The sequence below is a fragment of the Scyliorhinus torazame genome, chromosome 16, assembly GCF_047496885.1.
Source record: "Scyliorhinus torazame isolate Kashiwa2021f chromosome 16, sScyTor2.1, whole genome shotgun sequence".
Taxonomy (NCBI): Eukaryota; Metazoa; Chordata; class Chondrichthyes; order Carcharhiniformes; family Scyliorhinidae; genus Scyliorhinus; species Scyliorhinus torazame.
In genome coordinates this window covers 118,517,581-118,535,149 of record NC_092722.1, presented here as the reverse complement: position 1 = coordinate 118,535,149, position 17,569 = coordinate 118,517,581, and the positions used below count along the sequence as shown (strand labels likewise).

Sequence of the window (17,569 nt, the reverse complement as noted above, 5' to 3'; positions counted from 1 at the left end):
GCCCACAGGGGAGAATAAAATTCTGCCCTATGTCTTAATATAGGTTAAAAAGCCAGTTGCACCTCATTCACCAAGGCACAATATTTGCAAGGGGGATTGTTGTGTGCAATGTTAAAGTTCATGCCAAGTGATTTCTAAGATTTGTATCTGCAAGAACCTGCAGTAACGTAACCTGCAGAGGGGCCAGGTTCACTACGACAATGTTTTGAATTTCTGCAGTTAAATGCACCTGTACCAAAACAAGAAGTTGCTGGTGTAATGATGGGGAATACTAAAATTCAACTGTCCTCACAACCACAAAAGCTGTCCCATAATCGCACAGTTAGCTCCCAAACAGCAAGCAATCTAGAAATGCTGGATGGCTGTCGACTTTGGGGGTGTTTCTCCGGCCGCGTTGCGCCTGGTCGACATCCTGCAATGCCGGAAGAAAAGCGGGAGAGCCCCTAAACTGGGTTCCCATGCCAGACGCCGGAACGAGCATGGTGCTCCCAGCCTGATGGAGGAGATGTAATCCGGTTCACGCTATCCCTGGGGTAAACTAGATTAGCATATTTAAATATACTGGGACAGTTTGTGGTCGGATTCTCCCGGCATTCACCCACCCGCTGGTACAGAGAGAAGCTGGCGGGAATCACTACTGGGGCATGGGAGAATAGTGGAAGAGCACAAAAATGGGAACCACGCCAGGCGCCGAACAGTTTGACATTCTCTCGACACGCTCCAAGGATGCCAGCACAAGTGGCTCACTGGTTGGCACTTGGGGCAGTCATGTTAAGGGCAGGGGTGGGTTGCAACACTGACTCCCCGCAAGGCTTAAAGGCACAGTGCTAGCTTTGGCAGTTCAGGTGCATTCAGTGTGATGGCATGACAGCAATAAGGGGCGGGATTCTCCGACCCCCCACCAGTTGCCGAATTCTCAGGCACCGGATATTCGGCAGGGGCGGGAATCGCGCCACGCCGGTTGGTGGCCCCCTCCCCACCGATTCTCTGTCCCGCCGGCGTGGATTAAACCACCTCTCTTACCGGCGGGACAAGGCGGCGCGGGCGGGCTCCGAGGTCCTGGGGGGGGGCGCGGGGAGATCTGGCCCCGGGGGATGCCCCCACGGTGGCCTGGCCCGCGATCGGGGCCCACCGATCCATGGGCGGGCCTGTGCCGTGGGGGCACTCTTTTCCTTCCGCCTTCGCCACAGTCTCCACTGCGCATGCGTGGGGATGCCGTGAGCGGCCGCTGACGCTCCTGCGCATGCGCCGCCCTACAAAGTCATTTCCACGCCAGCTGATGGGGTACCAAAGGTCCTTCCCGCCAGCTGGCAGGGCGGAAATCGGTCCGGTGCGGGCCTAGCCCCTCAAGGTTCGGGTTCGGCTGCTCAAGATGCGGAGGATTCCGCACCTTTGGGGAGGCGCGATGCCGGATTGATTCGCGTCGTTTTTGGCGCCGGTCGGCAGACACCGCGCCGATTGCGGAGAATTCCGTCCAAGGTCTCAGGTTGTTCAAGGCTGTGTATCGACTGCGCGTAGTTGTATCTCCCCTCTTTGTGTCTGTTAGATTTTGTGTCCTCTCACAGTCTATGAGGCAGGCCACTACAACCACTTGGCCATCATCATTGTCTCACCTCTCTCAGCTGCATCGCTCTCCAAGTATGGGTCAGGGTAAGACGCCCCCAAAGTCAAGAGCTGAGGGTCACGAGCCAGGCAACATGACTGGTGGCCAAGGGCACCGGGCGCAGTGATGGTTGGTCAGCTGCAAGGATTATGAGGACAAAGGGTTCTGGGGAGGGTTGGGGATTTTGAGGGTCCCGGGATGGAAGACCTAATTTATTGTCAGTCTCTCGCCTACTCCAAATTCTTCCAGATACAAAGATGACAAGGTTTCCATCGTACTGATAGTCGCAGCCAAGGTGGGCAGACGTCGCAGAAGGCATAACGGCCAACATAAGCTGGGACCCTCACCACATCTGCGGGGGCCCACCTCAGACGCTCAAGACCTGGATTCCCATCGGGCCAAGGAGGGGGCTAGAAGGGAACTCCAATGATGAACAAGGGAATACAGGCCTCAATGGTCCTACCATGAGCTGATGGACACCATGCCTTGCAGAAGACTGTATCTCAGCAGGGAGGAAGTGTGGCACCTATGCCATGTCCTCACGAACATGGCAACCCATGGAGGAGGAGGAGGACACATGCTCCTGGTGGCCATGAAGTTCACGGCAGCCCTTAGTTTTTATGCAACAGGTCAGTCCAGGGCTTGAGCGTGAACCTGTGCGGCATGTTGCAGTCGTCGGCCCACAGTTGCATCCGGGAGGTGATGAGTGCTCTGTATGCCCCGGCATCTGTCTTCATAACCTTCAACCTGGACCAGGCCACCAATCACCAGGATGCCAGAAGACAAGGGGCCGTCAATGGCAGGCATATCGCCCTGAGAGCAGCGGGGCATCAGGGAGTTCCCTATATTAACAGTAAGGGGTTCCACTCCCTGAATGTACAGATTCTGTGTGACCACCGCCTGAGATTCATGCAGGTGTGTGCCCGCTACCCTGAATGGGTGCATGACAGCTACATCCTTGGGCACTCGGAGATCACCTGTATCTTCTAGGACCACCCCAGGATGGGGTGGCTTGTGGCGAACAAGGGATACCTGCTGAGGCCATGGTTGATGATGCCACTGTGGAGCCCTGAGACTGAGGCAGATTCCTGCTACAATAAAGACCATGCTACCACCCATTCTGTCATTGAGCGGTGAATCAGGCTGCCGAAAATGCGGTTCTGCTATCTGGAGCACTCTGGCAGTGCGTTACAATGAAAATGAAATGAAAATGAAAATCGCATATTGTCACAAGTAGACTTCAAATGAAGTTACTGTGAAAAGCCCCTAGTCGCCACATTCCGGCGGCTGTTCGGGGAGGCTGTTAGGGGAATTGAACCGTGCTGCTGGCCTGCCTTGGTCTGCTTTCAAAGCCAGCGATTTAGCCCTCTGTAAACCAGCCCCTAAAAGTAACTAGCAGAGAATGGTTTCGACCCATCGACCTCTGGGTTATGGGCCCAGCACGCTTCTGCTGCGCCACTCTGCTCCCTGAGCGTCTCCCACTTAGTGGTGGTCTGCTTTGCCCTCCACAACCTGGCACAGTAGCAGGGCAACTTGCTGGAGGAGGAGGAACATTCAGCCTTGTTTGAGGCAGAGGACCAGGAGGGGCTGGAGGACGAGCCTGAGGAGGACCCGGATGTTGGACGACAGACGGCGGTAAGGGTCCGACTGGCCGGGAGGACCAGGGCAGCCCTCATCGTCTCCAGTTTTGCATGATACGAGGTTGTGTGTCCGTCAACTCTACACGCCCCCCTCCCCCGCAATCACACCACCCCTTCCCCGATCTCCCTGTTCCCCTTTCCCATATCTACCTGTCCCCCCTTCTCGCCCTCCAAGAATCTATGGTACATGACACCAGGGTGTATTGGCATTGTCAGCGGGTCACTATTCAAGGCAGGAGGGTGATAACCACTCGCTATGAGGAAAGCTGTGGTGCTCCTCAAGTTCTGGTTAAGTTTGACTCCTGTTTTTCTGCGCACAGTTATCCTCACGACAGAGCCTGCATCGCGGTCTATTTATTTTGACCCACTGGTCTGGGGCAGCAGGCAGGGGTTGGGGGGTGGGGGGAAGGTCTAGTAAGTGATGGGGCCTGCAGCCCAGGACGTCTGTCACTGTGGGGTTCCTATACTCTCACCGGTGCCATTTCTTAGGGGGCCTGTGGCAGGAAGCGACTCCAGATGGAGAGAGAGACCTACCCTGCATGAAGATTAAAATGACAGAGGCGTTACATGTTTTAGGTGCGAAATGCCTTACTGGTGAACATTTTAATGTGACAATGATCCATTTTCCCGAACTATAAATCTACAAGCCTCCTGGAAGACTCCATGGGATGGAGGGGCATCTGGAATGAGCTCCAGAAGCTTCTGGCTCATCTGGCGCTGCCAGTCCTGGAGGCTCCCCATTGTCTGCACCATGGTGTCATGGTCCTCTGTGATTGGGCCATGCTCTGCAGTGCATCAGTAATGTCCACTTGTATCTGGGACACGTCCCTCAGTGAATGGGACATGATGTCATGGTCATCAGAGACTGAGCCATGCCTTGGACCACCACCACTCATGGCTCGGATGGCTTGCTCCAGATTTTACACTGGTAGGGATTTATACTGTAGGGATTCTATGATTCGCGCTCCAAGCATCCACCAGAGGCCAGACTCTGAAGGTATTGGAGCCTCTGCCAGGTTGACACTGCCATGTGTTCAGTTTGAAAAGGGGCAGGACCTGAAGGGGGGAAATTTGGTGACCCCATAGCTGGGTGCTGGTGATTGGGGGTGATGGTGTTGGGCCTGATGCTGTATAGAAGGAGGCGCGGTGTCTGAAGAGAGATCAGTTGGGAGGCTCCTAATGCCAGAGACCCTTTGGGGAGGAGGGCATTGATACCAATGAGGATGGTGGGCAGGGGTATGCCTTTACTGTTACTCTAAGATCAGGGCATACTTGATCTCTGTGAAGCCGGGCTTGCCAATGTTTAGGTCATGTCCCTCAGTGCCAGTGCAAAACTCATCCCCTCCAAAACAAAATTCTAAGTTTGGATGGATTGCGATTTGGATAGCGTTGTGGGAATTGCACCTCACTTCCCGCCTGCCTGAGTCTATACTTTGAAATTCTTGGGGGAGTTCTGCACTTTGTCTCTGATGTATACAAATATCAGACTCTCTTCAGCTTTTGGGTGGTATGGTAACACAGTGGTTAGCACTGATGCTTCACAGCACCAGGGACCCAGGTTCGATTGCCGGCTTGTGCAGAGTCTGCACGTCTCCCTTTGTGTGCATGGGGTTCCTTCGGGTGCTCCAGTTTCCTCCCACAAGTCCCGAAAGATGTCTGTTAGGTAATTTGGACATTCCGAATTCGCCCTCAGTGCACCCAAAAAGGCGGCGGAGTTTGGCGACATGGAGATTTTCACAGTAACTTCATTGCAGTGTTAATGTAAGCCTACTTGTGACAATAAAGATTATTATTATTACCTCTGATTTTTGAGAAGATTTCTGAATGGAATTTTTGTTTGAGGAGTAAAGTAAAGAATGCAGGCATGCTGTTCGCGATATAGAAGAACAAATTGAATTTCAGAATATTGGAACTTGCAGGACAGGAAGCCGAGGCGTTTTTGAAAAATGCAAATAAAACTTCTGTTTATTCTTAAAAAGGTCCAATTAAAAAGTGAGGAATCCAAAACGTTTGCCATGAAAATCCTGAAAAAACGTCACATAGTAGATACCCGACAGCAGGAGCACATACGATCGGAAAAGCAAATAATGCAGGAAGCTCACTCAGACTTCATTGTGAGGTAAGCTTCCATTGGATTACCTCATGGGGCAGAAAAGAAAAAACTGGGTCCTTGAGATGGAGGTGAAAAGACTGATATGGTACCTGTTTGTTATGTATTAGGCCGCCTTCTGTCTCTACCTCCGATATAACATATGCTTCTTATATATTATAACCTATATTCTCTGATTACAGTCTGTCCTGTTTTTTGTCCTTCATAAAATTTATCCTATTTTTGCTGAAATCTATCCGATTTTTTCTGTTACAATCTAACCTAATTTTTATTCCAACCTATTTTTTATTCTACCCTAATTCATTACTCAAAATATAGTTATATTGTGGAACTCATTACCACGTGAGACAGTCAAGGCAAATGGCTGGGATGGATTTAAGTGGAAACAAGGGGCGAAATTCTCCGGAAACGGTGCGATGTCCGCCGACTGGCGCCCAAAACGGCGCAAATCAGACGGGCATCGCGCCGCCCCAAAGGTGCGGAATGCTCCGCATCTTTGGGGGCCGAGCCCCAACATTGAGGGGCTAGGTCGGCGCCGGAGGAATTTTCGCACCGCCAGCTGGCGGAAAAGGCCTTTGGTGCCCCGCCAGCTGGCGCGGAAATGACATATCCGGGCGGCGCATGCGCGGGAGCGTCAGCGGCCGCTGACAGTTTCCCACGCATGCGCAGTGAAGGGAGTCTCTTCCGCCTCCGCCTTGGTGGAGACCGTGGCGGAGGCGGAAGGGAAAGAGTGCCCCCACGGCACAGGCCCGCCCGCGGATCGGTGGGCCCCGATCGCGGGCCAGGCCACTGTGGGGGCACCCCCCGACCTGGAGCCCGCTCACGCCACCTTGTCCCGCTGGTAAGGTAGGTGGTTCAATTTACGCCGGCGGGACAGGCAATTTATCGGCGGGACTTCGGCCATCCGGGCCGGAGAATCGAGCGGGGGGGCCCGCCAACCGGCGCGGCGCGATTCCTGCCCCTGCCGAATCTCAGGTGCCGGAGACTTCGGCAACCGGCGGGGGCGGGATTCACGCCAGCCCCCAGCGATTCTCCGACCCGGCGGGGGGTCGGAGAATGTCGCCCAAGATAAGTACATAAGGGGAAGTGGAATAGAAGGATCAATTGATATGATTAGATAGAGCAGATTGGAAGGATGCTTGTGTGGAGGATCAGCAAAGACCACTTGGAGCAAATTGAATGTTTCTGTAGTGATCTGATACGCATTTATCTTTAGCTTCAGTTGTTCATTTGGTTCCATTAAATATTTATCCTACACTTTGTTGTAATCATCCAGGGGATCTGGCTATTTTACTCATTGTTAAAAAAGCAGGAACCAATAACTGAACCATTGTAGGTCTCGGCATTTAATTGAGGATCAACACCGATAAAGGCAGCCCTGAAACTAAAATACCCCAGGCCTGAAACTTGGCCTCCCAAAACCTGTACTGGGTTCACCCAAAGAAATAGGGAGGGGTAAAATTCTTATGCTTTCCATCCTGGGAATAACACTGGCCACCCTTCGAAAAATTTGGAAACAAGTATGGAACTGTGTCTCCCAAGGTTTAGGATATGGAGATGCTGGCGTGGCCTGGGGTGAGCACAGTAAGAAGTCTTACAACACCAGGTTAAAGTCCAACAAGTTTGTTTCAAATCACTAGCTTTCGGAGCGCTGCTCCTTCCTCATTCACCAGAGGACGGAGCAGCGCTCCGAAAGCTAGTGTTTGAAACAAACCTGTTGGACTTTAACCTGGTGGTGTAAGACTTCTTACTGTTCCAAGATTTAGGCAAGCTTTGAATTGAAACATGCAGTGAGCTGCCAGTGTGGTCTGACAGACCTTCAGTCGGTAGATCTCTGCAGGTAATAGCTTCTATTTTTAATTTAGAGATTTTAAAAAGTGGAGTGGCTGTGAAGCCAGAGCTTCTCAAGTATGTTTGAGAGTAAGGAAAAAGTGTTCTTGTTGTGAAGGTGAGGACATGGCTTCTCCAGGCCATCCATGCATCATCTCTACCCACTCATGCAGTATACACTATGCACAGAACTCATGCGACAGATAATAATGTTATGAAGTCTTTGCAGTGCTCAATAAATATAAACTAAATGTTGTGAACACCTTTTGAAATAAAATTCCTGATACCGATCAATCCAGTCGAAACGGTGGTTGTAATCAGCTAGAATGTGCCCCCCAGTAGCTCCTCCCACACTGAGAGGCTGTCCCGGATCGATGGGTTATATACCTTCTCAGAGGGGCGGAGCCACAGGCAGAGCCAACAACAACATCAACACAACAACAGTAACAGTGAGTAAATACAATAATATATACAACAGCCATACGTGGCTCACCACATTCACCCCCTGTTAAAAAAAGTCCGGCGGGGAAGTGGACTCACAGGCTCAGTCTCACAGGAGGGTGCATTGTCCGCTGTGAACGTCGCAGTGTAGGCACTGGCGTCGAGACCTTCGACTCCGGGAGCACGTCGTCCTAACAACAGGGTCCCGGACAGGGTGACGGCGCAGGGGCGGTGCTAATGGACCCCGGATGAGTTGATGGGGTAGATGGGGAGGTAGAAGGAAGTGGTGAAATGATGGTGGGCGCAGGGGTACCCTCGGGGGCCTGGTCCCTGAGGGAGACTGTGTCCTGCCACCCGTCGCGGTGTGTCACGTATGCGTACTGAAGGTTCACATGGAGAAGGTGAACCCTCTCGACCAAGGGGTCGGCCTTATGGCTCCTCATGTGCTTCCGGAGGAGTACCGGCCCAGGAGTCGTGAGCCAGGTAGGAAGCGAGACCCCGGAGATCGACGTCCTGGGAAAGACAAATAGACGGTCGTGAGTGGTCTCGTTAGTGGCAGTACACAACAGTGACCGGATGGAGTGGAGCGCGTCAGGGAGGACCTCGTGCCAGCGGGCGACTGGGAGACTTCTCGACCGTAGGACCAGAAGGACGGCCTTCCAGACCGTAGCATTCTCCCTCTCCACCTGCCCGTTTCCGCTGGGGTTGTAGCTGGTCGTCCTGCTCTAGGCGATGCCCTTACTGAGCAGGTACTGACGCAGCTCATCGCTCATGAATGAAAATCCCCGATCGCTGTGAATATAAGTGGGGAAACCGAACAGGGTGAAGATGCTGCGCGGGGCCTTGATGACTGTGGCAGAGGTCATGTCAGGGCATGGGATGGCGAAAGGAAAACGTGAGTCCTCATCAACAACATTGAGAAAGTACACGTTACGATCAGTGGAGGGGAGTGGCCCTTTGAAATACATACTGAGGCGTTCAAAAGGGCGGGAGGCATTCACCAGGTGGGCCTTGTCTGGCCGATAGAAGTGCGGCTTGCACTCCGCACAGACTTGGCAGTCCCTGGCCATGGCCTTGACCTCCTCTGTGGAGTAGGGCAGGTTGCAGGCCTTGGCAAAGTGGAGAAGCCAGGTGATCCCCGGGTGACAGAGGTTGTTGTGGATAGCCCGTAACCGGTCAGCCTGCGCGTTGGCGCCGGTGCCTCGGGACAGGGCATCTGGGGGACCATTGAGCTTCCCAGGACGATACAAGATGTCGTTGTTATAGGTAGAGTGCTCGATCCTCCACCGCAAAATCTTGTCGTTCTTAATTTTGCCCCGCTGCGTGTTGTTGAACATGAAGGCAACCGACCGTTGGTCTGTGAGGAGAGTAAATCTCCTGCCGGCCAGGTAATGCCTCCAGTGCTGCACAGCTTCACCAATGGCTTGCACCTCCTTATCAACAGAGGAGTGTCGAATTTCGGACGCATGGAGGGTACGGGAAAAAAACGTGACAGGCCTCCCTGCCTGATTAAGAGTGGCTGCCAGGGCAAAGTCAGACGCATCGCTTTCCAGCTGGAACAGGATGGGTTCGTCCACGGCATGCATCGTGGCCTTGGCAATTTCGGATCTGATGCGGTTGAAGGCCTGGCGGGTCTCAGCCGTCAGGGGGAAAGTGTTGGACTTAATGAGTGGGCGGGTTTTGTCCGCGTAGTTGGGGACCCACTGGGCTTAGTAGGAGAACAATCCCAAGCACATTTTCAGGGCCTTGGGGCAGTGGGGGAGGGAAAGTTGCAGGAGGGGGCACATGCGTTCGGGGTCAGGCCCTAGGACTCCGTTTTCCACGACATAGCCGAGGATGGCAAGCCGGGTTGTGCGGAAAACGCATTTCTCCTCATTATATGTCAAATTAAGGAGTCCGGTGGTGCGGAGGAAGTTTTGACGGTTGGCGTCGTGGTCCTGCAGGTCATGGCCGCAGATGATAACATTATCCAAGTACGGGAATGTGGCCCGCAGCCCGTACTGGTCAACCATTGGGTCCATCGTTCGTTGGAAGACCGAAACCCCATTGGTGACGCCGAAGGGGACCCTGGGGAAATGGAAGAGATGGCTATCTGCCTCAAAGGCAGTGTACTGGCGGTCCGTCCTCCCGCCGGATAGGGAGCTGGTGGTACGCGGACTTCAAGTCCACCGTAGAGAAGTTCAATACTGCACAATCTGATTAACCATGTCAGATATGCGTAGGAGGGGGTATGCATCGAGCTGCGTGTACCGGTTGATCATCTGACTGTAGTCGATGCCCATCCGGTGTTTCTCCCCGGTCCTGACGACCACCACTTGTGCTCTCCAGGGTGTAGTTTTTACCTCACCACTATTCTTAGAATTCCCCCTAAATCAAAAAAAGGTCAATTTATTCTAAATGGTGAGCAGGGATTCTCACTCCCCAACTCCTACGCAGACTTTGGCGAGTGCTATTCGGGTCAAACTAGTATTTCAAGTTATCCCCCGGTGTCATGATATTCAGGTAAACATCATGGTACAAACATACATACATACTGATGGACAGATGAACGGACCAATCAACATACACACAACACCACAGCCAATCACAGGCAAGAGCATACACACTACAAAACAGGGAACACGACATTTTCCGGGCATTCCAGCAGGAGACAGCTCAGGGCACAGAGCTCACAGCAAGCCACTCAGATATCCACCATGTGCTGAGTGCCACTCCAAGATAGTATTAGGAATAGGTCCACAGATTCAAGGGTTATGATCAAACCTCAGTAAACAGTTTACCATTGTAAATAAATGTTAGTAATAAAACTGAGTTGTACCATTCGCAACCGTGTTGGTTCGTCTGTGTAGCAGAGTACCCAACACATCATCGTACCAGGAGTACCTGTGTACTGTGGGACCTACCTACGAATCCTCCGGAATCTCCCATCCTGCGCCCTGGACACCGTCAGCACACCGCAGCCGCTACAAGTCGCTGGAAACCTTGGCGTCAATTGGAAGCTGTTCAAACAGCGCTTCCAGCTCTTCCTGGAAGCCAACGAAAAGGAGAGCGCTTCGGACACCAGAAAGATCGCCATCCTCTTCTCCACGGCAGGCCAACACGCCATCCATGTCTACAACTCCCTGGTGTTCACGGAAGGTGAGGACAAGACCAAATACAAGACGGTCCTTCTCAAATTCGACCAACACTTCAACGTCGAGATTAACGAGAGTTTCGAGAGGTATCTCTTCCAGCAGCGCCTGTAGGGTAAGGATGAGCCCTTTCAATTGTTCCTTACGCAGCTCCATATCCTCGCGCAGTCCTGCGGTTAGGACACCACCTCCGATTCAATAATTCGGGACCAGATTGTTTTTGGGGTCACCTCGGACACCCTACGCCAGCAGCTCTTAAAAATTAAAGGCCTCACCCTAGCCTCCGCAATCGAAGCCTGTGACCCACATGAAAACGCGACTAGCCACTACTCCCAATTTCAAGCGGCCGAATCGGCTCGACAGGGGTCCTACGCGGCCGGATCGGCGAGGCAGGCGTCCTACGCGGCCGAACGGGTCTAGGCGATCGAGTTCCTCCCGGCCTGCGGCCCGGACTAGGGCGGCCATTTCACACGCTTTCCGGGGCCTCCCGCGTTTGTGAGCGCCAAAAAAGACATCGACACAGTGGAACGTGATGCGTAGGCGCACTCGACGCAAGACCGAACTGCGCATGTGCGGTGCGCAACGAACGCCATGACGTCATGACATGTGGCAACTGCGGAGCCGCACATTTAAAGCGGCAATGTCCGGCAAGAAACCGACAATGCCTCCGCTGTGGCAAGATGGGCCACTACGCTGCCTGCTGTCGAGCAGCTCAACCTGCCAATGTTCCCCAATTACGACAACCTCGCAGGGGTGTGCGGACCATTCAGCCTCCTTACTACGAGTCGTGCGCAGACGATATCCAGACCAGTGACACAGACGACCGTGACGCCTTCCGTGTTGCGGTCATTGATGGGAACTGGATGTCTCAAGCCAGGACCTACCAGCCGTTGCAAGTGAACACTGTCAATCCGGGTGATGAATGGTCAACCGATCACTGGTAACATTCCGTCTGGACACTGGCGCCTCCGCCAACCTCATAGCATGGTCAGCCTTCTACGCCATGAAGGTCAGACCACCAATTCGGGCACCCCTTGCAAGATGCAACGGCTACAATGGGAACGTTATCCCGGCTATGGGATCCTGCCAGCTCCAGGTGACACACAACACACACACGGCCACACTCTCATTCGAAATAGTCGGATCATCAAAGGACTCCCTGCTAGGCGCACAGGCATGCAAGGTTCTCCACCTCGTGCAACGAGTCCAGAAGGCACATCTGACTTCCCGGATGCAGAATTCAGGGCAAAGCTCCAATCGCTCCTCGCCCACAACCAGGAGGCATTCGAGGGCATGGGAACACTGCCCTACACCTACAGAATACGGCTCAAACCGGACGCCACCCCGGTCATTCACGCACCTCGCAGGGTCCCAGCGCCACTCAAAGACCGCCACAAGCAGCAGCTGCAGGATCTCCAGGACCAAGGGGTGCTGTCCCAGGTCACGGAGCCCATGCCATGGGTCAGCTCCATGGTGTGTGTTAAGAAGCCCTCCGGCGAGCTCCGGATCTGCATTGATCCAAAAGACCTCAACAACAACATAATGAGGGAAAACTACCCCATACCCAAACGGGAAGAGATCACGAGCGAGATGGCCTGGGCTAAAATCTTCACAAAACTGGATGCCTCGAAGGGTTTTTGGCAGATCCAACTGGATCAGTCCAGCCGAAAGCTGTGCACCTTCAACACCCCTTTCGGCAGGTTCTGCCATAACAGAATGCCATTTGGCATCATCTCGGCATCCCAGGTCTTTCACAGGATCATGGAGCAGATGATGGAGGGCATCGAAGGGGTGCGCGTCTACGTGGACGACGTCATTATCTGGTCCACCACACCACAGGAGCACATCAATCGTCTCCAGCGCTTCTTTGCGTGCATACGGAAAACGGCCTGCTCCTCAACCGAGCCAAGTGTTCTTTCGGCCAAACCGAGCTGAAGTTCCTGGGGGACCACATTTTCCGGTCAGGGGTCCATCCGGATGCAGACAAGGTGAGCGCCATTACAGCCATGCCGCAGCCGGCAGACAAGAAAGCAGTGCTACGCTTCCTTGGCATGGTCAACTTCCTGGGGAAGTTCATTCCCAACCTTGCCTCCCACACGACGACTCTGTGCCACCTAGTCACGAAGTCCACGGAGTTCCAGTGGCTGCCCACACACCAGAAGGAATGGGAGGAGCTCAAAATTAAGCTCACCACAGCCCCTGTATTGGCGTTTTTCGACACATCTCGTGACACTAAAATTTCGACTGATGCCAGCCAGTCCGGCATTGGATCGGTACTCCTACAGTGGGATGACACTGCGTCATGGACCCCGGTCGCCTATGCCTCGCGGGCCATGACCCCCACAGAACAGCGCTACGCGCAGATCGAAAAGGAGTGCCTGGGTTTGCTGACCGGAATGGACAAGTTCCATGACTACGTGTATGGTCTCCCCCAGTTTACCGTTGAGACTGGCCATCGCCCCCTGGTCAGCATCATAAATAAGGACCTGAACGAGATGACCCCTCGCCTCCAGCGCATCCTACTTAATCTCAGGAGGTATGACTTCCAACTGGTCTACACCCCGGGAAAGGACCTTATCATTGCGGATGCCGTATCTCGAGCAGTGAGCACACCGCCCGTTTCGGAGGGGTTCGCCTGTCAGGTCGAAGCGCAGGTGGCCTTCACATCGGCAAATCTGCCAGCTGACGACTCCAGTCTGGCCCGTATTCGCCGGGAGACTGCGGCTGACCCCCTTCTATAACGAGTGATGCGCCACATGATGGGCGGATGGTTCAAAGGACAGTGCCCGCAGTTCTACAATGTCCGAGATGACTTGCCGTTATTGATGGTGTCCTCCTAAAGCTGGACCGGATTGTGATTCCGCACAGCATGCACAAGCTGGTCCTCGACCAATACACGAAGGCCATCTGGGGGTCGAGAAGTGCAGACGGAGGGCCCGAGAGGCGCTATACTGGCCGGGCATCAGTGATGACATTGCCAATATGGTGCTCAACTGCCCCACCTGCCAAAGGTTTCAACCGGCGCAACCTCCTGAGACGCTTCAGCCCCATGAGCTGGTGACGTCCCTCTGGGCGAAGGTGGGTGTGGACCTTTTTCACGCGCTCGGCAGGGACTATGTAATCGTCATTGATTACTTTTCAAACTATCCAGAGGTCATACGCCTGCACGATTTGACATCGTCCGCTGTCATAAGGTCCTGCAAAGACACCTTCGCTCGCCTCGGCATTCCAATTACTGTCATGTCGGACAATGGGCCCTGTTTTGCCAGCCAGGAATGGTCGTACTTTGCTGCTTTGTATGGCTTCACACACGTGACGTCCAGCCCTCTGCATCCCCAGTCCAATGGAAAGGCGGAGAAGGGCGTTCACATTGCCAAGCGGCTCCTCTGCAAGGCTGCTGCTGCCGGATCGGATTTCTGCCTCGCCCTGCTGGCCTATCGCTCGGCCCCACTAGCCACTGGCCTCTCACCAGCCCAGCTGTTGATGGGTCACGCCCTCAGGACCACTGTGCCATCCATTCTGGTACCCACAACCAACCATGCTTCGGTACTACACAGAATGCAACAGCAGCGCGTTCGCCAGAAGAGGGCATATGATACACGGGCCACTGATCTTCCCGCCCTGGCGCCTGGAGACAACGTCCGCATCCACCAGAAGGTGGCTGGTCAGCACCTGCCGACGTTCTCCGACGCGTGGTTCCCCGCTCGTTCCTGGTTCACATGCCTGATGGATCCATTCGTAGGCGCAATCGCCGGACTCTTCGCCTACTTCCACGCTCGCTACGGGAACTTACACCGGCACCACACCCTCCTGTTGTTCCTGATATCGACTTTGTGGAGCTTCCTGCCACCATGCCCCTTCCGTCGTCGCCCGTGGCCAGGCCCATTCCTCAGCCGGTGGATCCAGATCCACCCTTGAGGCGGTCAACCGGAATTTCTCGCCCACCTACTAGACTAGACTTATGAGCCTGTTTGTACATTGAACTCATAATACCACAGTGTTAATATGTTTCTGTTCTTCCTTGTCGTTACAGGAGTTTGTTTTGTCATTCAACATTTCCCCGTTCTTTGTTTATGGTACAACCTCGTTGCTATGTCGCACCCGACATCGCCTCTTGTATATAGTTTAGCCCCATGTACATGCTGTAGATATTGCACACACACACACCCAGTTGCACTCAGTACACATCTCTATTTATAATCACATAGGCACATGTTCTTGTAAAAAAAGGGGGGATGTCATGATATTCAGGTAAACATCATGGTACAAACATACATGCATACTGATGGACAGATGAATGGACCAATCAACACACGCAACACCACAGCCAATCACAGGCAAGAGCATACACACTACAAAACAGGGAACACGACACTTCCCGGGCATTCCAGCAGGAGACAGCTCAGGGCACAGAGCTCACAGCAAGCCACTCAGACATCCACCATGTGCTGAGTGCCACTACAAGATAGTATTAGGAATAGGTCCACAGATTCTAGGGTTATGATCGAACCTCAGTGACCAGTTTACCACTGTAAATAAATGTTAGCAATAAAATTGAGTTGTACCATTCGCAACCGTGTTGGTTCGTCTGTGTAGCAGAGTACCCAACACATCACCCGGTATAACCCATATCTTCATAGAAGAATCTTATTTACTTACCACTTAGTAACTTACACAAGGGTCCAGCTTGCTAAGTGAAGTAAAGTAAACTTTCTTAAGAAAATAATAATAACCATTCTTTCAGGTTATCAATTTGAACTTAACTTTATTTTCAAGTTGAAAGAGAATAACTACTTTTACAGAAAGGTAAAAAGATCATGGGCGGGATTCTCCCCTACCCGGCGGGGCGGGGGGGTTCCGGTGTAATGGAGTGGCGGGAACCACTCCGGCGTCGGGCCGCCCCAAAGGTGCGGACATCTCCGCACCTTTATGGGCCAAGCCCTCACTTTGAGGGGCTAGACCCGAGCTGGAGTGGTTTGCACTCCGCCGGCTGGTGGGAAAGGCCTTTGGCGCCACGCCAGCCGGAGCCGAAAGGTCTTCGCCGGGCGACGCATGCGCGGGAGCGTCAGTGGCTGCTGACGTCATCCCCACGCATGCACAGGGGAGGGGGTCTCTTCCGCCTTTGTCATAGTGAAGACCATGGCGAAGGCGGAAGAAAAAGAGTGCCCCCACGGCACAGGCCCGCCCGCGGATCGGTGGGCCCCGATCGCGGGCCAGACCACTGTGGGGGCACCCCCCGGGGCCATATCGCCTCGCGCCCCCCCCCCAGGACCCCGGAGGCTGCCCGCGCCGCCTTGTCCCGCCGTTCAAAAGGTGGTTTAATCCAAGCTGGTGGGGCAGGCATTCCAGCAGCGGGACTTCGGCCCATCGCGGGCGGAGAATCGGCGGGGGTGGGCCCGCCGACCGGCGCAGCGCGATTCCCGCCCCCGCCGAATCTCTGGTGGCGGAAACTTCGGGACACGGCGGGGGCGGGATTCATGCCAGCCCCCGGCGATTCTCCGACCTGGCGTGGGGTCGGAGAATCCCCCCCCTTTTCTTGTGCGAACCAGTTGCAGACTTTCAAGTCTCTCTTGGCAATCAGTTTTCTTTAACTTTTGGTCTTCTGTTCGGTTCTCTGGGCTGCTCGGTCTTCAGAAGCTGCTTGTCCCATCACCGAGGAAGATTCTGATTATCTGCTCATTTTCCCCAGTTTTTATAGCAATTTGGAGCCCCTTTATCTCTGCACCTGGCACCCTTCAGGCTGCCTGCTTGACAGTTTTAAGGCTAGGTTTTATCGGTTTCGAAGCGTGGCGCTACTTAACAGCAACAGCGCGGCTTCACCCTCACCACCTCGCCATTCTTTACTGGAATTTTCTCACTTTGCTTAACATGTCGTTGATTTGTCTGTGTCTTTAGTGAGCAGTTTTTTGGATTTATGTCTTTTTTAATGAGTTTTCTCAGATTTGACCTGGGTCATCTTTGGGTTAAGCTAATGTCATGTTAGGGTTATCCCCCCTGACTCTAACTTTATCTGCTTTGGCCATCTTCTAAAAGGTTTTAACTTCAAATATGATGTACATTATAGTGTAACCTTGTCACCTTCTAGTTTTCTTAATTTGTAAATCAGTTGTTTCACTTTATTACCAGTGTCAGCAACTTTTCACACTTAACAGTTGTTCCTTTTCTTATACTTTAGATTCTGGCTGCTTTTCTTAATTGTTCAATAAAATAATTCATTGCTTAAAGATTTGTGAAATACTGTTCCTTTTCATATAATTTTAAGAGTTTAAGTCTATCAAATGACTTTTCTAACTTGTAAACTAAAATGAAGCTCCTATCTGTTTTCTTCCCTGTTTGTGAAGTTGTCTGTCTTCAAAACAGGCTGTTGCTGTTAACCCCTTGTGGGACTTCTCCCTTTCATTTAAAAGCCTCAGGCATTCTCAGTGTTACTTCCATGTTTCAAATGTCATATTCTTCCGAGTTTTCACAACAAGTGGCTATTGGCCTCAATGATCCCTTCCCTCAGGACTCGCTGGACCTCTGACCTGACGAAGGCCTTGTCATGAGCACTGTATCGTCTGCTCTGGGTGGCGACGGGCTTTCAGTCTGGGGTGAGGTTCACGAAGAGCGAGGGAGGGGCGACCTTCAGGGTCGCGAGGCTACAGACGGTGAGAGGGGGCAGGGGTCCCCGAACTTCAGGGATAGACTACGGAGGTTGCACTGAATGTCGAAACCCAGTAGGAGAGGGGCGCAGAGATGGGGGACGATGTAGAGTTTGATATTGGCGTATTTGACGCCCTGTATTGCCAGGTTGGCGGTGCAGTACCCCCGGATC

At 53.1% G+C, this 17,569-nt stretch overlaps 1 protein-coding gene across 5 annotated transcripts in view; it reads left to right on the top strand.

Annotated features, from left to right (window-relative positions):
- The window catches only part of LOC140393014 (cGMP-dependent protein kinase 1), a 1,245,261-nt gene that overhangs the window by 1,154,475 nt on the left and 73,217 nt on the right, over window positions 1–17,569 (top strand). For all 5 annotated transcript variants that reach the window (XM_072478937.1, XM_072478935.1, XM_072478938.1 and 2 more), the window contains one exon: window positions 5,223–5,362. In XM_072478937.1, coding sequence (XP_072335038.1) covers window positions 5,223–5,362 — 140 coding nt within the window. The remainder of the gene's footprint in view (window positions 1–5,222; window positions 5,363–17,569) is intronic.